At 37.6% G+C, this 25,499-nt stretch overlaps 1 protein-coding gene across 1 annotated transcript in view; it reads right to left on the bottom strand.

The window, feature by feature from the left end:
* The window catches only part of PTPRR (protein tyrosine phosphatase receptor type R), a 134,730-nt gene that overhangs the window by 64,211 nt on the left and 45,020 nt on the right, over positions 1–25,499 (bottom strand). The window contains exons 3-4 of the mRNA XM_033058310.1: positions 5,087–5,200; positions 1,786–1,941 (exon numbers count right to left, since the gene is read on the bottom strand). Coding sequence (XP_032914201.1) covers positions 1,786–1,941; positions 5,087–5,200 — 270 coding nt within the window. The remainder of the gene's footprint in view (positions 1–1,785; positions 1,942–5,086; positions 5,201–25,499) is intronic.

Below are 25,499 nucleotides of genomic sequence, written 5' to 3'. Positions count from 1 at the left end.
TTTCAAAATCAATGCCTTAGATGTATAATCTGCTTTCAACTGAAATATTAAAATAATCTATTGTGTCTCCAACAGTATTAGGAGTTAGAGACTGCACAGCTTTCACTCTAACAATCCTGTTCAAAATTATTATCTACATTTTTTTTCTAGAAAGAGAATACGAATATCTGAGCCCTCCAGATTATTGAAATGTATCTAACTCAAGATGAGCTTTTGAGTTCAATGCTTGGTTTTTTTCCAACATCTCTTCATGGCTTGATGACATTTCTCTGTTCATCTATTATTCATATAAGTTCTTTCCCCATGTCTACCTGAAGTGTTATTTGTAGCTGAAGTACTAGGAATAGATAATTGCCTCTATCCCAACCATCAGACTCATGTGCTTCAAATACAAAGGAAATTCTGACCGAAAGGAAGCTTCACTTGGGTTGCTGATGGGTGATATAAAGACTTGATTTGACATTTGGAAATCACTGCTTTGCTATGTTTTGTGTTAGAACAGCTAAAACCTGAGAATCTGAATTTTGATAACAGCAGGATGCTGTAGTAGAACATGAATTGGTCTTGTATCATATTTCTCTTTTTTTGTAACAAAGACATCTAGATTCTTAGAATATTTAAAATGAGCAAAACAATTTCTAATCAGTACAAATACAGGTAGGCATAACAGCCCAATGGTTCAAACAACATCTCAAACACAGTTTTGGATATGAACGACCCCAGGAACTTTTTACCCATAGAGGGAAACACATCTCATCAAAGTATTTTTTTTTTCCCCACTTTTTTTCGACACGGACACCTCCTCTGCCAAATTGGGAGTTTCCACTGAAAATCTTGATTCTTGACAGCATGATTGAAGGGGTTTGGCCCTAAACTGTATTCTGAGGGTCTTTACATGTATGTAAGAGCTTCAGGTAAGACACTAAATAAAATGCAGTGTGATGTGGCCATGAGCTCACTGGCGTTTTAGCCTTAAGGCTTTTGCTTTCTTTCATTTTCTGGACACAGTTTAAATGGTCAGCCCAGAATTAGATGTCCATGTCACTGGTAATGTCTCAGACAAGTTGTGGAGATGTCAATGTTCTCTCTGCTTTGAATCAGATTTTCTTTTTTTTTTTCCAAAAAATGGATGAGGTCATACAAATAATAGTTACAGGTTTTATTTTTACCCTTTTTTTGGAGCACATAAAGAGAATAAATCTCTTGCCAATCCTGAAAATGCAAAAAAAGCATGAGTGCAATGTACAGATTCAGTTTTTCAAAATCATGAGAGACAAAAGTTACACGGGTAGTAATAGTGACACCTAGTATCTGCATTCCATTTATCTCTCTATTGAAATTGTTATATCTTCCTATCCCCATTAATAGACTGGAATTCCTTATGTCCACTTCCTTTAAGGCAATTAATACATGCTCAGGATCTAAACTGTGATTTCAAAGGTTGCTCTGATTTCAATCTGTGTGAGAAGGACCCAGATACTAAAGAATAAATAGCCTAAAGCACTACTAAAGTAATTTAACTGAGTTAGTTGGATGGGGTTCTGAGCAATCTGGTCTAGTGAAAGGTGTAACAGTCCATGGCAGAGGCATTAGAACTAGGTGATCTTTAAAGTCCTTTCCAAGCCAGGCTGTTCTAGGATTCTATAATTGCCTTATAGTAGTGATGCTATCTTAGCCTATATATTTACTGCCTCATGCTTGAGAACCTCCAAGCTGGAAAACCACCAAGGATGTAAATGCCTAATCTGTACCAAAATAATACAGGAAAGAAAATTGATAACCAACCTCAGGGGAGACCTCTGTTATTCCAAACTGGGATAAACTCTGATGCAAAATGTTGATATTAAGGGAACGCAGCACTTCTTCAGATGGGAGCGCCTCAGAAATTCCTGGTTTCCTGTTCAGTGGGGACACAAACAGTTCCACACAGTTCTTCTTCCCCTAGGGAAAAAAAAAAAAAACCCAGCAAAATCATAAGAGGGGTCTGACATTAGATAATCTCTGCTGTCTGTAGATTGCAGCTATAATTCCAAAGAAAAAAGCATGGAGTATAAAGGTTGCAACCTGCTCTGTGAGGACAGCACACCTTTTGCCTGTCTCTGCAGATCCCAGTAGACTGTGGAAGGAAATGCAAATCCTATGCTTGAGCACGTGTGCTTTGTCTCAATCAATATTGACAAGGTAGACTTTTTCGGAGTCTAGTATCATTAAAGAATCAATATAACATAGTGATGGGAGGAGCCATGGGATGGGGTCATGGCAATGTGCCAGCAGGGATTTTAGCAGATAGCTCATCTGAGCTGAGCTGAAACAGCAAACTTAGCGTAATGCTGTGATATTTGGACATTACTTCTAGCCTCTTGTCAACACACTGCAGACACATACCACAATAAAGTTCTTTTAGTTGACTGCAGTGTAACTTAATATGGTCCAACAAAATTAAAGCACTAGGGAAGTTTTGTTAACACATAATGGGTAACTTGAGAATGTCCACTCCCCTATTTCTTAATTCGTGCCCTTTGATGGCTTTGATGGCAACCCAAAAGGTTCTGTATTAGCAATGTCAGTGATGCCCACTCTGTTTCAAGGCAGCAAAAGGAATGAGGGTTTCTGTGTTGTGACAGACTTGAACAGCACACGAGACAGCTCTGATGTCCAAACAGGATGTGGGAACCCTGGCTCCCCAAGGCTGTGGTCAGCATAGCTGACACTGTGGAGTAGAGTCCAGATCTGGGGGATTCCATACACATGAGGCAGGCATGGAGCTACTCCCTGCACTGCTGCCTGGGCAGGCAAGGACCTCACTGGTCTGGTTATTTGCTAGTCATCATTATGGGATGGAAGAGATCAGTTCAAACTGGGATAATCTTGATTTCCCCAGCCTCCTTCCCATCACCTTGAATATGCATCTTTATCTGTACTGAAGTGAAGAAGAAGACATATTTTGCTATTCTTAAAATACCTTTGCATAAAATACTCCTTGCATTTAAAATAGAGCTGCACAGAAAGGGACTCTTTCAAATATGTTTGCCCTAAATCTGTCCTCTGTGCTCTCACATGTGCTGCTGGTCCATCTGTTCAATAAGAACGGTAAGGACACTGGCTACCAGTGGCAGCTGAAAAAACTGATCTGAGGCTGTGGTTGTACTCAGTCTGACATGGGAAGGGGACTGCTGCTGTGTGCAGGTCACAGGTACCAGGCAAGGCTTGGTGGCTATGCAGCATTCCCACAGTTTTGTGCCTCCTCTGTTCATGAGTTTCTCTATCCCATTAACAGACCATTGTGGGAGGGGGATGTACTGGAAAGGTTAAGGAGACACTAGAAACACCAAGTTAATATTTGCTGGCACACTGTGTGTTACATAAGAGGTTAGCAGGCTGGCTACTCCACCTGTGCCCCCATCCACATCCTGGCTTCCAGACTCCTGATCATTTCTGAGAGCTGCTCACCTGGGAGTGAGTCACCTCACCTCACTTCAGTTGTCTACCTCTGAAAGTCGGCAGAGAGGGACTGGCATCTCTAGAGAATTATTTAATCTATCCTAAGAGAATCGGGACGAATCTCAATGCCTCTTCTCCAGCAGTTACCATCCTCTGCACTGCTTTTACAGGGAGCCTAGGTGAATGGTTTAGACTACACTGGAACAAAGCAAGATGAATTTTGATTTGCTCTGCTTGCTTGCCAGCAGTCTGTGTGTGAGGAACTGCCTCATGTTAGAAAGATGAAAAATAGGAATAATGTCTCCTAAGACGTATTTGTCCTCCTTGTGAATTTTGACTGTGTGCGATTTTTAGAGCAAATAGGGAAAAAGTTTACTTGCTTCCTTATATCGCTGAAATATCGACTCATAGAAGAACTTTTACACATGTTGAAAAGACTAATTAAATAATAGTACTTACTGTATTCTGGGCTATATGCAGGTGCAGAATGACATAATCCCTTCTCTTAAATCATAAATGAGAGGAGAAAGCACTGGAGTTAGTAGCGAAAAACCAGCTTATTTCTTCTGTTTATTTACATAATTTCTAAAGAACATAGTAAGAAAGTTACTAGGTGATTCAGTATGTTGAAATCAGACTTGGAAACATTTCTCATTTAATTGTGCTTTTCTCTGAATAGGTCTTTAAACCTTTCATTCTGGTCAATGCAGAGGACAAATGAAATTTAGCATTGCTTGTCATGAATGAGTGAGATTCCTGAAGAATATTAAAAGGACTCCAGTGCATTCCTATTGATCTTTCTCACTGTATTTTTTGTGATTTCTTTTCTCACAGAGACATTACCTGAAGGGGTTTTATCATCCTTTTTGATGTATACAATCCTATCAAGCCTTCAAGGCAGAAAATACTTTTATGCTGAACCTGTCAGTTTTCTTCCCTAATATTCAACTTGCACATAGAATAAAAAAGCTCTTCTTCCCTCTGCAAAGTGAATTGAAGGCTAGCAATACACACATGATGTTGGGTTTTCTTGCTTCATGGTAAAATTGTGATAAAAAGAGGAGTGTTAAATGTGCATACACAAAAAACATACAACGATAGTTGATTAGAAAAGGCCTTTTTTGCTAGAAGCAAATTTATCACCATCTTTTGCCAATAGCATACTATAATTTACAAGATAATTTCTGAGGACAGATTATCATAGCAGAATTACAAAGCATGAATATTAATATTGTAGATGGCATTTAATTTACTAATGGAAAGTCTGAGGATAAATTGAAGATGCCTTTGAAAGGATGAATCACGTGTATGTTTTGAGCAATATTCAACCTTTGAGAAACAAAACATGTGAACATGAAAAAGAACTGCATTGAAAAACTAAGGGATAAGCAATCTGCTTATGAATAGGACAAAAAAGAGATTTATCTGGCTTAGCTGAGAATGGTGTATTTTCAAAGGAAAATTTAAATAATTATGCAATGGGGATCTATTTTTCTGTAGTGCAGTTGAAGAAAAGAAATAAGTATTTTTCTGTTCTATTTAATTGCACACTTCCTCAGTGATAGGAAAATAAATTTAGGAGAATGTAAATAAATCTTTATCAAAAATAAATAAACTTTAATACACACAGTTTTTTGGTACCTACAATGAGTCTGTTGATATGAACTTGCTGAGGTAACAGTCCCAGTGCTGCTGCCACTCCTTGGCGAAATATCCGAAGCAATGTGATATTCAGCTTGTTTACATCCATTTGCAATGTCTGAAAAACAAAATCAGTTCAAATGAACTCCTTGCTCAAGGCATTTAGTTCTCAAGATGACTGATCTCTGAGGCTTTTCTCTAATTGTTGCTGGTTTTTTTTCCTGTAACAATAATCTATGTAATCTATGTGCATCAGAATATAAAGTAAGTCCAAAGGTACATTTAAGTACCTTAAATGGTATTCATTAGCAAAGTACCACCTTTACTCAAGTATACTCAGAATGGGTTCCAGACGGTTTTGTCTTAATTCCTTGGACAAGTCACAGTGTTAAAGATAATGCAATTACTACCTCAGAAATGAAAGTCAAGCATTAAACATCGATGCATCCTTAAAGAATGAGATGTTGAGTTTGCACAGGGAAGATTCTTTTGGAATATTGTCTTAGCATATGTCCCTGAAGGTGAAGAATGAGTCAGACATAGTGAAATCATACAATTTTAATTTTGATTGGAAGTTTCTGAGATCATAAATAAAACATTCTGGATACATCCACCATGCTTGAATTTCCTAAAGCTTCCTCATGCAAGTCGCAGGATGAGACAAACTGTAGCACTGAAGAATTTTCTTTCCCTGTGTTAGAATGATAGCGAAATTTAGAGGTTTCCTCAAGTTCAGATCCTTTTTGTGAAGTCAGTGGAATTTTACCCAAGAAATAATTTAGGCTCAAATCTTCTGTGTCCAAGAAGACCCAGTCTTCACATGATGACTGTCTGGCAGACAGTACTTCCATGTGATAGTTCGGGGTCTGTTTCTTTGCTTTCATATACCATTTGCAGATAATATGTAGTGGAGAAGAGAGGAAAAACTACTATGTCAGATGGCCACAGGATGCCAATGCTTCTGGTAATTTCTGACTTAGGAAGTTACTAAGTTCTGCCGGAGCCAGTTGACTCGAGATAAAAAAGATTTTTATTTTAAATCTCCTATCTAGAGCCATAGGCCAGCTTGCTACTCTGAGGAACCAAGCAGGTATTCTTCCTTCATAACCACAACTGCAGAAAGAGAATTAATATCCATGGGTCATATATCACATTGGGAATATGGTTATGGTTCAGAAAGAAAGGAAACATTTGTCTCAAAGAAAAACAACATCACACATTTTGACTGTTGTTCTTTATCAGTATTTATAAGCTATAATGTAAAACCATAAAATATTTGCTTTTCTTTTCCACTATTGATTTTTCTGTCAGTACTGAGTATTTTTCTTTCTTTTCCTCCCTTTTTCTCTTTTTTTTTTTTTACACGATGGGATTTTTGGGTCTTGATGCATGAGATCTGCTTTTACCACATAACAGAGCTTTAATTCAATCGGAAGTATGGTAAGACTCTTCCACTAAAATACTCTTTCTACCCTGGTGTTATCTTATCTTTAAATCTTCTTGAATTAGACATCTTCAGTGATTACAAAACTCCTCCTACTTTATCACTGAAATAGAGAGATGTCTTGAGAGGGGACATTTGGAGGTCTAAAAGATGTGAGCACTTTTTCTTCTGTACCCCAGAATGGCTCACGGAACACCTAACAAGAATTGGTTTGCAGCTTTGAAGCTGTCACTACGTTGAGACAACCTGGCCTGAAGGTCTTGAGTAAATGAGAAGGGAGTTGCTGCTGAATTATGAGGGTCCCTAGAGATCCATTAGAATGGTATAAAGAGTGTCCAAGCTGGTGACCCTGAGTTATGGGGTAAGTAATAAATGTAGTTACTGAGCAAAATTAGCAGGCATAAAATAATAAAAAAATCACATTAATGTAAACATACTTGAGCCAGATATTATAATACATTAATAGAGATATTGTTAAATAGGTGCTAAGACCTCCCTGATCAAGGTATGGAAGTGAAACAGCCAGAAAAATATCTAGCATCAGAGGAAATAGAATATCTTAAAAAACCTATAAGTAGGTAATAAATTATCATAGATTTAGTATGCTAGGATTGTGATTAATCATATCCAGGGACAGTAAAATGTGGTGAAACTCCTTTATCTTCAGGAGAGTCACACTTCCGCCTACCAGGTCTGAATTCAGCCCACTGTATCCTTTAACAAATATTTATCCAAGGCTGCAGTGTGTGTCTCTGTAACAGCTACATTGTCCTTTGTGGTCCTGGGGGAAGCCTGAAGACCCCAGCTCTCTGTAAGTCTGTCATCAGCCTGCTTAAAAATCTCACCTGGTCTTGCACACAGACATTACAAGAACATTTCAAATAACTTCCTAAGTGAATGGGAAGAAATTTGCCCTTAAGTCTTATCTCAGGATGCATCTTCTGCAGCTATAAAGATTTTGTTGGGTTTTTTTTAAACTTTTCATTCCAAAAAAACCCCAAGAAATATCTGAGGAAGAAGCATCTCACATTGATTATAAGAACCTTGCTTTGCTGTCCACTGAAGGAATCTGCTTCTCCTTTTTTGCTGTCCTTGGAAATTATAGCAAAAATTAAGTAAGAGTATTACAGGTCACCTTTTTCTACTTCAGACAGCACAAGGGAGTGCATTTGACTCTTCCTGTCAAAAGGAAAGTAAGCAATCCAGAATCTGTCATTTTAATAATGGAACTTCTAACTCAATCAGTGAAGGTAATTTCCATAAATGCTTGACGGAATCCCAAGAGCACCTGCCTTAGAGTGACAAGAATGTCACAAACGTGCTCTGAGCTCTCTATTATCCTTTTTTTGGTACTGTATTCATAGAAACATAAAGCAGAACTGGACTAGATTGGAAATGTATCAAGTTCATTATACTGTGGCCAACTCTGGGTGTTTACAGTAAATGACTGGGACAGGGTAAGATTAGAGTCTTCTCCCAAGTTCCTTCTGACAAGATCACAGCTACTTTATGTCTATCCAGCACAGGCAATGGATCTCCTCAATAACAACGTTATCAGACTGGTCTGGGATGAAGGCAACACTTGGGGGCATTATATTCTTGACTCTGGCATGTGCCTCCTGAAGGTGGCTGAAACTTTAATCCGAGGGTCTGGTGTAAAATTGCCTTTCTGCAAATTCTTAAGTATAACAATTTTTGTTGAGGAAAGTTAGTCAGAGAAAAAAGAAAAGAAAGACTGTAGAAAAGAGCAAGAGACAAGAAGTCTTAAGTGTTTCTATCAGAAAATTTTCAAAACATTATTAAAATTAAAATATTTTAATATTAATCTGTCATTCCGATGGCATGCCTAGATACTGGCTTGATCATAGTCCACAAAGGAAAGACATTAGGACAGGAAACTGCTAATTGATGAAGTACAAATGCAACAATACCTGCACTTAGAAAACAATATAAAGTGTCATTATTAAGAGAATTACTACTACAATGGAAACCTGACCAGCCATTTAGAGGTTATAATTACAAAAATGAAATCCTTGGGTTCTAACACCACCCGCAAAAAAAAAAAAAAAAAAAAGAAATTAACCCTTGTAAAGTAAGCCATCTAAATAAGTAAAACAAAGCATCAACACAGATATACAAGTTATGTCTTACTGTGTTCCTCTAGCTGCTCCTTTTTCTTTGGAAAAGAAAGGGCTGAAACAGCCCAGTAAAACAGCACAAATCCTTTACCTTTGCTCATCTGCAGTGTTTATCGTGGATTGCAACCACCTCCCCAAGGAGGTTATAATTTTGAATCAGCTGCCTCTGTTGGCAGTAGCGACTTGTTGAGCCCAGAGGCGAACACCCTGGACGGCTCATTTTCCTGAGCAATTACCGACCTGGATATTGCAACTGTGGCGACCGTTTCTAGGTTCCTCTGATCCAAGAGAAAAAGGGAGCTTGAAGTGAAGGAGTTTTCTGCTTGTAGCGGAAAGCTTGGGAAGACACAGTTCCAGAAGGGGAAACTCAGCACTGATCACTCACAACACACATCATACAGGGGGCTTTTTAATAAAGATCTTCATGTTAAATGGACAAAAAAATCTCTAACATGAAAGAGAATGTGTAACACAGAGGGTGAAATTATATTTTTAGGATATTATAATAAATCATAATTTTCCGGGTCAGGGTCTGCTTCTCAAGAAAAATTCAGAGGAGCATCTCTTTTGTTCATTTTCCTTATCATCAATTATACCCTTTCTGCAATGAGCTTCAAATATACAATTCCATTTCTATGCATTGTTGCTCCCCTCAAAACTCCTTCTGATCCACCACAGATGTTTTCTTAAACCTCCAGCTAAACTGATTTTGCAGAGCAAAAATAATCAAGGAAAAAGAAGATTAAAGGTGAAAGTATGCATCTTAACAAACTTTAATGAAAAAAGGTGAAAACTAAATCAACAAATTATATATGCTTAGGAATTTTCCATGCTTAAGGGCCACTGGGTAGTGAGTTCTATTTTGTGCTAAAACAAATAAAAATAAACACACTTACTTAGTTAAGCTAAACAAGTGAGAAAGTTCAGAAAATAGTTTTCTTACTTGCCTGTGCTCCAGTTATTTATGTATATATTTTTTTTAAACCAACAAAAATGCTATAAAATGGGCGGATTTTCTGCACTGCAAATATTGTACTATGGCCAAGCTGTGGGTCTCTCTGTCTGAGCACCCTGACCTGCTGCCTGCACAGTGAGTGTCCACAGTTCATTAGTATCACAGTGTTTCATCCTGTCACCCTCATCAGACAGCCTCTGCTGTACAACCATCATGAAGATGTATTTATTGGGGGGAAGGCGAAAGTGTTGGAGATGTATTTGTTCAGTCTTGCTGCAGGACTACAACAAATATGACAAAAAATTGTGAAAATACCCACATTTTCTTTCTTTCCCCCCACCCCAAACACATTAGGTTTTCTTTCCTGTCACTGTTCAATATTTGAGGTTGCAGTTGCACTGGGCATCAGGTTAGCGCTTTTGGTTGGCTCAGGTGCTTGATACTCATCCACAGAATATTTCTGCTTTCTAAAATTATGTGAGCCATGTGTCACAGCAACTTTAGTGTCTCACATAGTCCAGGAATCACATGGGAGGCAGTATATCCCTAGCCAGCATTATGCAACTACAACAAAGCATTTAGCCAAGTGCCACTCCAAAGGGACTTTGCCCTAAGCCTAACTGGTATCTGTGGAGCATTCACTTCTCTCCCATTTACCTCTCCCACTAACATATGATTTTCTCCAGGAGGAAGGACCTGCCCTTTTATGAGGTCCACATTAAACTTTGAATTATGTCCGTAAACTAAGATAAAATTCTCATGAGTATAAAAGAAATTATTCCTAGTGATAAAGTAAAGTAGCTTCACATTTCCGTGTATCAAGTAGTTGTCTGCAGTGACCTACGCAAACTTTCACATGTAATATATTTGTGCTAAAACACATTATGACTAGAAATATCAGTCTTGGGATATTTAAATACTTCCAATTTCAGGGAGCAACTACTGAATAAAGTGTAGTGAAAATCACCAGAAATAGTAGAAAAATTACAGGCATACATTTGAGTTTATAAGAACTGGTGAAAAGCAATGAGAAACATTCTCGGCTGCAAAATATATAAATCTGCCAAACAATCCCAAATATCATATTCACACTGCAAAAATGCAAGTGCTTGTCCAAATAGTACTTGGTTGATGAGAAAATAGAACTCTAAGTTGGTTCTGTATAAATATTATAAAAAATTGATAGGAATAGGTTACTTTGATTGCTTCTGTCCTGAATAGTCCAGAGGAGTTTAGTATATTTGTATGTTGCTTTTGAAGATGTGACAATGTAGAATTTCACTCACACTTTTGCTTGGAAAAAAACCCAACCCACATCCGTTATGAAAAATTTTTGTTTGAAGTAAGCATAATATTTCCTGGAATTATGCATTTCTCATATAGTATTGAATAGCAATTTTGGCTCGATCAATTTTTCATGAAAGTGTATACATTTAAATATTTATGTGTGTTATTAGCTCTCTGAAATAAATCAAAGACAGAAGTAACACCGATGAGAAATACAGGGTTAATCCAATTAGTCCAGATAGCCGTATGGTCTCCCCTCAAAGTGATTTTCAAGTGAATTTTCATTAAAATATGAGAAAATTAAAATTTATAAATCAGAGGAGTCTTCCCCACACTGCGATTAATCCCACTGCGATTAATTCACAGACTTCTACACCATAAGAAGTTGCAGAGGACAAAGACTGAATAGGAGGTAGGGATGAATGCTTACATGTGTGTTGAAAGTCATTTATGTCTCTGTAAACTGCACAGAAGACATACTACAAGCCTTGTCATGCAGTTGACTATCATACCTCTATCTATCAGAAACTAAAATGAACCCTAGTGCAACAACAACAGAATGTTCTCAGTCTGCTGTTGCAAGGTTTGAGTGCTGCCCATCATCTTGGGCTAGAAACTGGGTTTCATTCAAGTCCTGTTTGCATGGGTAGGTGCCAGCTGAAGGCAATCCTAGAGACTGCTGCATACCAGATGTTGAAGACACCATACCAGCTGTTGAGGTGATGCCAGGGCACTCCACTGGCACCACTACTCAGACTGGCAAAACTGCCCTGGAGGTGGGTGCATGATATGACTAAACTAGTTTGCCTCAGCTGTGTGACAGATTTACATTTCTTTTTCCAGGGAGAAGAACTAATTTCTCAAACGAGATCAGCTGATTTGATCAATTCTGTAGGAAGCATAAGCACAAGAGTGAGAAACATTCCATCTGTGAGGTCTGGCTCTTGGCCATGATTCCCTCAATTTCCCCGTTGAGCTTACTTGCTCTTGGGCAGTGAGTCAGTCAGCTATAGGAAGCCTTTATGACCTTCATTGATGATTGAAAATGCAGGAGAATGAAATTCAGCCTACTAAGGATAAGGTTTGTTAATGCCTGTCTTCAAGAGGTGCACTTCAATTTCTATCAGTCCTATAGTTTGCATTAACCTCTGGGCTTGTAGTCTCTTTGAAAAGATAAGAGCTAGCTCTTCCACTGCGGTGCAACAAGGTAATGAGGATTTACTGATCACATTGAATGAGAACAGTCGTCTTTATTCCAAAGGAAATCTCAGAAGGTGTATTATTTCATTCTCCCAGCTTCTGAGTTGTGTGGGTCATTGTTGTACCACAATGTGAGGTAGTTAGTGGGGTGACAGTCTGAAACCATGAGTAACACTATCCTCACAATGTTCATTGTACTCAGCTCCCTTTACCTCTTTCCTGTGGTGTCATCAATGCATCAGTCATTAATCATGTATTTGGAAGTCAGAAAGTATGTACAAGTTCCAAACACTGAATGCACTGCAGATTTTGAGAAACTACCATCCCACAGCCCCTAGAACTCAGTAGGGGAGTAACCTTATTCAGAGCCCAGGAAAGCTAGTAAGACCTTTCCTGAGAAAGAGCATTGCAGAATCCCATATCCTAAATGCCCATGGTATGCATGCTTGTCTTTGTTGGGGGGCTGTAGGAGAGGAGAAGGAAAAGCTATCTACTATCCATGGGTCACAAGTTTTATGCAGCCTCACCATTAAATAATACCAATACCAGCAGGTCTCTGTATTGTGGGAGCTCTTTGGAAGGGGAAAGGAAAGGAGCAGTAGGTGGCAGTAGTTCCTCTTGTTCTTCATGGCTATTTTAAAAAATTTGACAACTATTTTAAAAAAAATTAAACTGGGAGCACTTGCAATTACTGCCAATTGATTACTGATGGATGAGAGGCTGAAATGTTGTTATGCCTCTGGCCTTAGCAAGTCTGCCTCAGTTATATTGCTTCTATTGCTATGGGAATAACAGAATTTGACTCTTCACAGGATTTTTTATATTTTAGTAAGATGGACTTCAGATAAGTAGAATACAACTTTTCAGTGTCTTTCACCAACAATTTTAATACAATTTTAATATAGCCCCTGAAAAGTTACTTCCTGTCTTTTTTTTTTTTTTTTTTTTTTTTTTTTTTTTTTTTTTTAAATTAGGACTCGCATTTGTTCACAGGCAGGGATTTACTTAATCACAAAGTATTTCAGTTTTCTTAAAATAACAGCTGAAGTTAATTTCAAAGCTCTGATAGTTTTCTAGGCTTTTTCCTGCATCCATCTACCTCTCCCTGCCCTCCTCCCTTAAGACAGACAGTTGCAAAAGACAAGATGATGGAAAAAAACACAAGACAGTGCAGAGATTTGGAAACACAAAGAGAGCTGGGAGAGCTCAGCTGAACACTATTTCAACCTTTTTGTTCTTTGAGAGGCATGTATAATGCGCTCCATAAAATTTTCTTATCTGTCCTCATTCAATATTGGCAAAAAATTTATTCCCTGCATTGCAAAAGAAATTCATGGTGCTATTATGTCCAGTATAACTTTTATGCACAGCATGATTGTACCAGTCACATCCTATTTCATCATCCCAAAGCCAGCTGTAATCCTCAGAGCAAATAGATCCTTTTGAGCCTGTTCAGTCCAGCACTTTAGAATACGTTTGGTTTTTTCTGTCCAATTATTAAACTTCTAGGTAAAGCCATTGTAAAATTCTGGATGCCAGAAACACAGTATTGTTTCTTTTTCTCTTTTTGTAAAAATTTCATTTCAGCTATTAATTCTGTCCAATTATTAAATCTCTAGGTAGAGCCAGTATTAAGTTCTAAATTCCATAAAGCCAGTATTGTTTCTTCTTGCTCATTTTGTAAACCATCATTTCAGCTATTTTTTCCTAAATGATTTTTACTTACTGAACTTTGAATTCCCATTACTTTGTATAATGATCCTTAATGCAAAAGACAGTCAAAATGCCTTCCAGAGAGAAAATGGCAGACACAAAACCCCATCCCAAAACTATCCTTTTTATCTTCATAATTTTAAATTTTGTTTGTAGCAGGCATGGATATAAACATATATATAAGCTTAAAAACTAATGAAGAACAAAAGTAGAAACATAACATAAATAGTAACTTCGTATCTTTCAGGAGATTATGTGGCCAAAAGACTCCCACTGATTTACTCTTGTTCATAATCTTTCTCTCTGCTTCGAAAATCAAAGTAAGATTTCAGTACTGCTGACATCCTGGCTTTCACATGCATTTAATTTCAGAGACAATTTTATTGCTAGTTTCTGAAGAACAAAATCTACCTGAACTCAGATATAATGGGAATGTTATAAAAAGAGGCAAATGCTTTCCCTTTTTTCTCATAATCATAGTTCTCTAGAACTCTTGGGCACAGGAAGAAGAAAATTTAGAATGCATCTGGAGAAAAAAAGTCTTACAATACATTTGACTCAACTGGAATTGAGGTATTTACATACATGGCTGTTCTTGTGAGATTCCTGAATGAGGCTCGTGTCCCAGGGCAGTCTGGAGTAATGGTCCAACACAGCCAAGGCTTTGAAAGTAAAAAGCAATTCTGAGCCTTCAACTCTTGAGAGATCAGAATCCCATTTTCAGGAAACAAATGTCCAATAACAAGGGCTGTTTAGCATGATGCAATTCATCGGTACGTTTTGGATCCTTATCTGCTTTCAGCCTTTTAGCCCAAAGTCTCTTTATAGACATTATTATCACCATAATCACAAATTATTGAAATAAAACTTGTATTACTGATTTTACCCTTCCTACTTTAGCACTCCAAATGAACATGAACCCTGGACAGACAATACAAGACAATGTGGTAATTTTGGACTTATGTTCCTTTCACCATGTTGCACTTTAAAGAAAGTTAAGCAAAATGAAGCAAAACTATTAGGGGTCTGAATTTTTTTTCTTAGATAAAATTTGAGTTATTTTTGGCTTTATTCTGTCATGGAATCACATGACTGATGTCATCATAAGACTGAACACATCACTTTGTCCCAAGTTTTAGCAAAACTATCACTGTAATTTGAGAAACAAGAAAGAAGATGAAATAACAATCTCATGATTTTGGCAACTGTCTCAGGAACATTGACCTTCTGAGGATGCTAATACTGAATGCATTTCAAAAGCCTTTAGGCAAAAATTCCCTTTCCCATGATCAGCTGAGTGGACTGGATTTTCCTCTTCCATCCTGTATTAAGAGAGGAGGCACAGGTGAATGGAAAACAGTAACACTAAATCTTAAAATATTTAAGGAGAGTTTTACCTCAACAATTCCTAATAATGTTAATAACAATACTGTATTTTTGACAAGCAGGTTTCTGGCTTTGTTAAAACTATCTATACACTGTAACCCAAATGCCCTAATACAGGACAAGATTTCTGATTCAACTATTAGAGATCAAGTTTTTAAAAATAGCTTTCAAACTAATTTTGGGGACTTTTCTTTAGAGGGGACTTCACTTGTGAGGTCAAAATGAAGACATGAAGTCAGATATGAAGCACAAATATGTACTGCCCTGTACTATTAAGTCTCCAAAATGACAGGGCCTAATTAATGGATCTTTAGTCTCTGTCCTTTATATTCAGATCAGAAGACCATTCTGTGTTCATTTTTTTTAAAACAGGCAACACATCTGTCAAAGCCAAACTCTGATATTTAGAATGAGAAAAATGCATTTCTTTTACCCTTTTATTCCTAGAATTGATCACCCTTAAAAGAAAATATTGAAAAGTATTTGCATATAGCCCTCTCATTCTCAGACATACACAAAAGAAAAGCAAGTCAATTTTTTCAGTGAGAAATAGCAGTTACAGATCGGGAGGTTCTCTTCTCTTCTCTTCTTCTTTTATTTCTCTCTAATATTCTTTAAACATACAACAAGCAATCTCCCAGATTCCCCCAAATTACCAAACAACACCATTTGTGTTTGATAGGTTCTGCTTCGTATGAATGCCACAGGTGTACCTTTATGCACACTTCCTGCCTCTTTCCTGCACTCTGGAAACCCAGGAGATTCCCAGTGGTTCTGTGGCTGCTGTTCTGTGCAGGCAGGAGGAGATGTCTGTGAAGAAACACTGAACTTCTCAGATACTGAGTATATGGCTCTGATCCAGAGCAGTATCTGTTTTATACCTGTCATCTCAAAACAAAAGTCCTGCAAATGACGGCAAGAAAACATCTATACTTCATTAAAAAACCCAACAAACAGGACATCTACCTTATATCCAAGGAAAGAGACAATAGCATCTTTGCTTGTTAACAAAATGCTGTATGGTTTCTATCTCAGTTGGTATACAGAAAAAATCTATGGCCTAACCTACCAGTGGAGTTGTGTTACTTCAACAAGTCCAGAAGTTAACTGGCAAAAAAAAGCTACAAAGCTCAGAAAAAGGGGAAAAGTGTTACTTAAATTGGTATATTCATGTTACACTTTTTTTTTCACAGTATCATGCAGGGAAAGATAGGAATTTCATTGGAGACTACGGCTATTGCTGTCTATTTATTTATACATAATAATGTCTAACTGATCTTTAGCTTGTATTAAAAAAATATCTCAACGATCTATCCTTTAAAGGTCTCATTCCCATTTGCTATGATAAGACAGAAATCCATTTTACAAATGGTTCTAATCAGCAAAGGTTTCTGGGAAAAAAACCCACTGACATTATCTCATTGAAACACAATTTCCAGTGAAACACTGACTGCACACAGCAGGACCCAGGTGTGCCAGGCCTGCACAGCCTTTGGTCAGTGCACAGGAACAAACTCAATGGATCCAATCCATGTTGGATTAAACAGGCACTTTATTTTCAAAGATGTAGATGTGCATTTACTGGAGAGCTTTAAAGAGCTTTATTTCCTGCACTATCCTCACTTCCCACTTCCCTGCTGTGTTTTATCTTCTCTTCACACCATGCTGGCAAATCATGTATTTCGGGCAGCTTTCATGTCCCATCTTTTACTCCTCCAAAAGACAGAGACATCACAGTGTTGTGCAGCAATCTAAATGTATATATTATATCCATTCATCCCCTCTCTTGTCAGCCCTGCACAGCAGAGGCCTCATCATACAACTCAATATGAAGGTGCAGTCCCACTTCACCACCCAACAGGATGACAAGACAGAGTACCAGAGGTGTACACACAGCAACGGGCTCAGCCCCATCTCTACCATATTTTACTATCATGGCTTTGCATACAGCAAATTGCCCTATATCCAGAAATCATCATTACACTGCAAAGCAGCAGGGTATCATGTTACCTCAATGAAAAGTGTGGTAGGTTCCTGCAAGCAGGGTACCTGATTGCCAGCATCATTAGGGCTAGCAGGGCTTATCCTCAGCCTGCCAGCTAATCTCACTTTTGCCTTTTCTTTGAGTTAGAATTAAAACTAACAAACCTGCCTTAACAGCCGCATCATTATATAGTGTCTGTAGTAGTGGAGGAATGCTCATTTCACTACCCAAAACCATGTTGAATAAAAATAATGGACCATCAAAGGAATAACTCCATGCTGCAATGAACAAAGGAACAAAATATTAACTAAATGGCCATTCCAGCTTCTTGTTTCTACCATCTTTTCCCCAGTAAATATAAAATTCACAGAAAAACTTCCAGAAATTGCCTGATTAAATGTGTGAAGGGGAAAGAGTGGGACTTGTGTTCAGCAAGACCTCTCTTAGCCCGACAAGGACTAATGCAGCTCCTGCTGAATTCCTTGGAATGTATTTCTTCAGAGCTATTTTGGACAGCTGCTACACTGACCTAACCAACAACATGGCTTTCTAATAGACAGAACTGTTGCTATTTGTAGAATCATCTCTTGGTCATCCACATGGTGATTTTATTTCTTCCTTAACTACTGTGTACATTGTCTTTCTTGAGTTGGGTCTTTTTTTCAGGCAGGTACAACATCTCCAGGATGCTGTTGTCTCATCTGTTAAAGGTAGAGTTGCTTCTATTCTTTCTAAACAATTTCAACACCACCATGAAGGTCTACGTCATACCGAGTGACAAAGAATACAAGGAGAAGGTAAACTTAAGCAAAAAATTAGTAATTCTCAGTTTACATTTGTAGTTCTTTTTATATGGACATGTAGTTCCTTTCATGGTTCTTCTAACAGGGGACTATGAATACTCATTAGGTCAGAATAACCAAAAGTACACCAAGGTCAACTGCTGCTTATCTTAGAAACATGAAAAACTATGCAATGTCAATGCTGTAAGTAAAAAGATTTGAACAACCAACATAGAATCCTGGGCAACATCCCTTGCTATCTCTTCTTCTGGGTTTTTGGAGATATTCATTATATTTTATGTCAGAAAATCTTAGTGTTCTAACCCTACCAAAGTTAAAAAACTTTAAGATATACATAGATTTTAAAGTACAGAAACAGTAGACTTCCTATACATATGTTACAAAGACCACAAAATCTAAGTTCTTGTCATGTACTACCTCCTGAGTTCATCAAGTCATAGAATCATAGGAGAGGTGTTCTATCCCTTTAATCAATTTGGTGGCTCTCTGCTAGACTCACTTCAACAGACTGGTGTCCTTCCTGTGCTGGGGACCACAAAGCTGTTATTTTGTACTTAAATATATACACACCATGTGTGTTCTTTTCTGTCTGTAGCATGTATTGTATAAAGATTCTTCTGTTTTATTAAGAACTACTTTTACAGTTAATTGGCATCATAATACATTATGTAGCTAATATACAAAACACAAGACAAGCATTTAAATTATTTGCATAACCTGAATGAGATGGGAACTTCATCATGTTAGCTGAATAGTGTTTTCTTTTACCTAATACAATTTGAAAACATATTTATGATTCATGAGTCTCTTAAAATTAGACTGTAATTAGAGATTCTAAGGTCTAACTTTGCACCTGTGACGTTTTAAAATTTCATTTAAATTTTGTATTCTGTTTCGTCTGTCCTCTGCACAAGCAATTCATATAGAGATTATACAGATCATAGAGCAGGTCACAAATGAGAAAAAATACATTTTCAAAAATCAATTAATAAATAATATCTTTCCATTTTGTAGGAATCCAAATACATTTGACCTTAACCTTGAACAGCCATTCTGCCACTTATGTAAGTAAAAATTCCGAATTTTCATTCAGTGACTCAAACCTTTTAATATTAATATTTTAAAGATGGTTTAGTAAAATAAAGTAGAATTGACAGCTACATAAGAAGACCGACAACTTTTGTTATTTAAAGATGTTTTTCATAATTTTTTATGCAAGAAAAAAGCTGCTAGTTGACAGTTTATGTCCTTAAGGAAGATGAGTTTTTGAATATATGAGACTTTTTAAGGTCATATATATCCTTAGGATATTTATGCTCACCTGTGTATTTAAATTTCAAGTACAATTGAACACATGTAGAGCTTTAGTTGTTAGTAGAGGATGTAGTTGTTTACTTTAGATAGAAGAAATGTTACATCTGGTAGTAAAGAGAAGCTGCAGTGCCATTCTTGGTTCAAAGATGAAATTAAAGCTATGTGATGAGAGCTGTTACTAAGAAGCAATAACAGACTGCCCTAGAAACTTGGAAAAGCAAAGAGAGAATTGGGAATACAGATCTATTGTTATCAATCAGCTTCCATCCCTCATGAGAATTTTACACTCAAACATTCGAATTCTATTAGGTAACCTTGGTGAAAGGCATAATTTCTCACTCATAGTGATATTTGTACTTCTGTAGTGCCTCTAATTTGGGGGTTTTTGGACATGAGTTTGCTTGCATAAAATGGTTGTAAATCAACATTTCCTAAAGAGCCTTATAATGAATATGACCTTAATCTGGGGCTGCACGTCTATCTGCAGTGCAAACCCATTTGCAGGCTGCTTGGAATTCTAACAGTGACCATGGCAGTGGCAGTGCTACCCCAGCCTAAGGCTCTTGTCTTACATATTCTGCAGATCTGGAAAAGGCAGTCTGCCCATGACAGCTCTACCTTGTAATAGGTTCTGCTGAGTATGGCCACAAATGAAAGAAAAAAAACCTTCAGGAGAAAAAGAAAAATACTTTGTGAGCTACAAATAGAGTCTGGCCCTCCAGGAAGTCTGTTGTCCTCCTTTCAAATCCAGAGAGTGACGTCATCTGGACATTTCTCATTCATGAAAACCCAAAGCGCTTCATCGTGCAGAAAACTGTGAAGTTTGTGAAAAGACTAGAAACAGAATATTAGAAATTATGCTGCTGTGAAGAAGGATAATTCTTATTGCTTTAGATAACCATGTAAATACTACATGACATCCTGTAAAATCCACATAGAATGAAAGAAGGCTACATGAATGGTTGGAAGAAAAGCTATTTAGGGCCAGCAGATTTAAGCATATGCAAAGTGTTTTTGTTTAAATATCAACCAGGATGCATATTGAGATGGCAAAATTTTCATACTTCTAGAGAAAAGAAAGAAGGAGATTCTAGTTATCTTTTGAGGGTAAGAAATTATGGGTGTTAGTAATTTGATGTATACATTCTATTCCAGAAGTAATCATATTGAATAAAAGAGCAAATAGAAGGGTAAACCTGCAAGTACGCAGGAATAGATGATGTCTTTCAGAAAACTGCTTGTAGCAATTTTGTAGCAGTCAACATGCTTGTTAGAGGTCTGTTGAGTCACATGGAGTCATAAAGAAATGTGAAGATAATGCAAAAACTTGGAGATAACTCGGAATCAAGGGGTAATTAGGTAGGTCAGACACACTAGGTGATTCAGATGAAGTTCACCTGAACATCATGTACTTAATATGACTAAACTCAAGATAATAAAAATTTTGGGACAGCATAGGTAGTTTACCTTCAAATAAATATATTTTTAAAAGGAGTGATTCATAAAGTGAGTCAGGGTTCATTCCAACAAACAAATGAACAGATACTTCCAGAAAAACATGGAGGTGTTATGTGACTACAATTCCTATTTAACCTCTGAACTCACTGAATGGTTTACAGCCACATCAGGGAGGTGGTAAAATTCAGTTATTATATCTTTTATCCTGGTAATCAACAGAAAGAATTACATGCATGCTTTCATTTTCCACCACTTTTCAATTCATTAATGTCCTGCTCATGCTGGTGATCAGGAGCAGGACCATGACCATGACTGCACACATTCACATGCACACAGCTTCTATGGGATGTAATGATTTTATAATTCTCCAGCTGCTTTCGCTCTGTAAACACTTATTGACTTTGTTTCTGCTAATGAGCTGAGACTTACCCGGTGACACAGAACACCTGAGGGGCAACCTGCACAGACTGCAATTAACTCTTGGTTCCTGTTTCTGTTATTTAATTAGTAACATCAATTTTGAACACTACACATACTGATCCCAGAACATACAGGTAATTACCAACAGCCATTAAACCCTATTTTCTAAATTACATGCCAAGGATAAATGATTTCAAAATATAAAAAAAATGTAACCGAAACATTTTTTATGCTGTGTCGCTGCTAGATAAGGTTAATAGTTCTTCACATTACATGATTATTCCTACTTCTGTCTAATATCAGTGGACCCAGGACATAATGATTTCATAAAAATTGTTCTCTACAGAAGTGTCAGAACGTGTTTTCCTACAGAACAATGCAAAGATGCAGAGTGTGTTTAGAAGTGAGTTCAGCCCTGGGAGTACCATGTACCTTTTGCTACTCTACACAGATGTACACTGAAGAGGGTAAAGTGCTCAGTGGCTACTCAGGGTTTCAACATCTCTGTTTTACTTTGGATCCTGCTTCACCTGCCTGCAGCTAATGAGCACTTCACAGTGCATCGTCCAGAGCTCTTAGGCTTAGTCCATACGTGCATGACCCTGAATAATGAAGTGAGTATCTATGCCAGGAAAAGTTCTACTTTCAATCCTATGGTTATGTAACATAGGAAGGCTGGCAACCAGGTCTATGCCTGCAAGACTATACAGCCTTCTATGTCATCAAGATGAAGAAAACTATGTTTCTCAGGTTAGCTCTTGCCCTTACACCCTATAGAGACTAGACACTGTAAATCAGCAATTGCTCCAGGTTTCTGTTGAGCTTGAAATAAGCCAGATCTGGGGAAGAAGTGCAGATGCTTTTAGCAGTGGCAGAGGTTTGATTCAGGCAAAAGCTCTCGGCTTCTGCGGAACTGAGAAGACTATGATGGTGAACAAAAGGGATTGGTATTCCCAATGAACTTCAGATAGATGGAGACCCGTGGTAGGGGCCCCACTGCTGCTCACACAAGCACCAAAGTAAACATTATTTCACCACCATGAAGACAATGGCTCCAAAGCAGTTGCTGGAACTTGATGTGGGGTTGCTTAGACTGGAGAAGAGAAGATACAGGTGCATAATTATCTGATAGGAGGGAGCAGAGAAGACAGCTCCAGGTTCCTCTCAGTGCTGCCCAGTGACATGACAGGGAAATCATGTGTTTGCAGATACTGAACTCAGTAGCAGCACCCCCAGCAGCTTCTACAGTACAGGCTTCAACCCTAAACCTTGTTTCAGTCATTAGGAATAGCAGGAGAGAATATGAAAGCTGCAGGAGGGCTACCTCCTTAGGTATAGTTATTTGTAAAAAGCTGCTTTTCCCCCATAGAACTTGCTAAAGTTCAAAGCACTCTTGCAGAAGCATTGGATAAGTTTCCAAGCCCAAATATGATTTAAAGTTTACCCAGTGTTTCTGGGCGCCTTCTTATCTGCCCGGTGTTTCTTTATGGCAGGGCCATGTTGGTGCCATGCAAGTACATGGTATCAGAGTTTTCCTGCTTGATCCTTTCTGACCAGTCCCTTCCCTTTTTAGTTCATGAAACAGGAAATTGAACCTAGACCTAGGATGCTAAAGACAATCAGCCTATGCTGATGCTTGTTCAAATTCAATCATTACACCAAAATTAAGTCTACTTTGTTGCAAAGATTTACAATAATTGCAAGGTAGAACACAAACAATTTTTCCTTCTGTAAAGGACACATTTAGACACACAGAACTTTTAGACAAAGGATGAAGAGTCATACAGGATGTGGTTTGAAGACAAGAATTCTCCACATACGATAAAAGCTATCCCCTTATTTTGGTAGCTTCATCTTACTCTTCCTTGCCCCCTCACCAGCTGTTATTTTTCTGTATGTGAAATGCATCCAAACCATTTCACACATAGAAAACCAAAAAAACCTCCAACCCCAAATCAAGTTAAGAATAGAGTAATTCAAACATATGACAACATGATATCCAAAAAAACAGTCACTTTAGTCATTCAAATGACAAGTCAAACACCACATTGTTAGAATTTAATTAGCAGCCATTGCAGAGATTGACAAATGGCACAATGGAGTGGAAAATCTTGGCTGGGTGATGATAACAGAGCTGTAGTGCCTGATGTTGTCTATCCTCTCCCTCCACATCCTTCACAGCCTCTAATGACATAAGAAACATCTTTCAAAGAACATTTCTGTATCTTTAGAATAATTTGAAAATTACCCATCCACTAACTTTGAATGTTCAAAATCCTTAGAAAAGGATACAATAATTTTATGTACAATTTAGTCATCCATATTTTCATATAACTGCAAATATTTCAGAGAGATAAAGGTGACAACTATGTTATGTCCTCAACACCACAGAGTCTTTGCAGCATCAGGGCCTGATAACAGCTTTGTCAGCCGTTCAGTACTGAATAAATAAACTTTAAATGACATAAAATAAAATATAAGACCATTAAATTACTTCATTCACTCAGGCTGAGGGCTGCAGAATACTTTGCTTAGCATGATACATGGAGACTTTATTAGGGTAATGCTGTTTTGATTACTGTGGGAAATCACTCGTGCTTTAAAGGCATAGAAAATTATTCAAACTATATTAACATCTTTGCAAACAACATAAAATGGACTGGATAAGATGTGTATTATCTTACTCTACATAAGCTGAAGTAATGACAATTTTTTTTTTCATTTTGATGGTGTTTGATAACAGCACTCCATCATTAGCATGTATCTTTGTTATGGACTTATTATCACTTAACTCCTACTGCTCAGCTGTCTCTCTATATGAGGTACATGGAACATATAGCAACAAATTAATCTCCGTAACTAATAGGGTTTTTTTTCTTCTGTCAGTATCTTGGTGGGGAAAAAACACAAGGTTTGAGAGAGACAATCTTCAGAAATTAATTGATTGAATCATAAAACATGAATTGAACCGGGAGAAGAGTTGAGACATTCTTTTTTTAGCAGTGGTACAGACCTTCCACCATTTAAATTAAACAACAGATGCAGGGTGAAGAAAAGAAAAACAAGGAGAATTATTAAAAGAGTGAGAGATTTAATGATATAAAGATTTCAATTAATGATATAAAAATTAAATACAACTCCTGAAATGCCTCGTTTTTCTAAAACTGTAAGGCGTGGGAGGAAAGTGATTTGTGGCAAAAAGTTTCTGCCTCACTGTGACAGAAGCCTGTGATTCACAGAGATAAGGGTGAGTACATTCCATCTAAAAGGATGTTTAAGTACATTACAAACTGATTCACAAACTATACACAGCATTAATTATACAAAATTCTGCCATTTATCATAGAAATTCAGCCATCAGTGGGAGAACAAGTAATGAAGGCAGGAAATTCAAAGCACATGCTCTCTCACCTCCATTTTCACAAGCCCACCCTCTAGGTTTTCCAGTGAATCTTTTTCTAATGGTCATGGTGACTAATGACCTGCAATAAAGGCAGGATGTTTAAGTTCTGCAAAACAGAGCTCAGCAGGCATACAAGCTGCCCTCTTTTCTGACACATTACAAGTAACAAATGACAAACTGTTTGCCACGTCCCCCCAGTTTGCTTTCTGCTACCAAATAATGAATGCCTGCTGTTATTGATACTATGACAGCAGTTATCTTTCCTGCTCAGGTGGAAGAGACATACATTTTGGAGGTCAGTATTTATTTTCAAGCCCTTGCTGACTGTAGGGCTGCAGAAATATGCAATGCTTTCATCTCTCTGACAAACTGCATCAATGAAGCAAAGCTATGCATTTTGACTTCTCATTGAAATGAAGATTCAAAAGAAAAAAATTAATTACTACTAATCGACATTTTCCACTTGGAATTTCACATTTGGGCACATACAGAAAAAAATAAAGACAATGAAAAAGTAGATTTGGTCAGCGTTTCCACCTCTGCAGAAAGAGCTTGGTAGCCAGAAGTCCCCATGGGAATTAAAGGGACATAAAGTCTGTCACTCTGCCACCCTTGTGGCTGGGGGACCTAAATGCCATCTCCAGGCCTGCAGGAAGAAGGAACCCCCACAGGGTCAATTGGCACCCTTGGCAAGGAAATCCTGATTGCTCTTTCAGAAACACTTCCATTTTATATAAAGCACATTCAGTCAGTAAATGGTAGAGAAACACACCCTAGCCTGGTGGTTCGGGCACTACCCACGCTTGAATGCTAGAGACGCTGTTCTAGCAGATTGGCAATTAGCTCAGATTGGGTAAAAAATTGTCAAGGTAAGGCAATGAAAACAGCCAATGCAGAGATCCAGAAAAGCAG

Source organism: Catharus ustulatus, chromosome 4, assembly GCF_009819885.2.
Source record: "Catharus ustulatus isolate bCatUst1 chromosome 4, bCatUst1.pri.v2, whole genome shotgun sequence".
In the NCBI taxonomy this organism is placed as follows: Eukaryota; Metazoa; Chordata; class Aves; order Passeriformes; family Turdidae; genus Catharus; species Catharus ustulatus.
The sequence above is the reverse complement of the archived record's forward strand: the minus strand, read 5'-3'. Positions and strand labels throughout refer to the sequence as shown.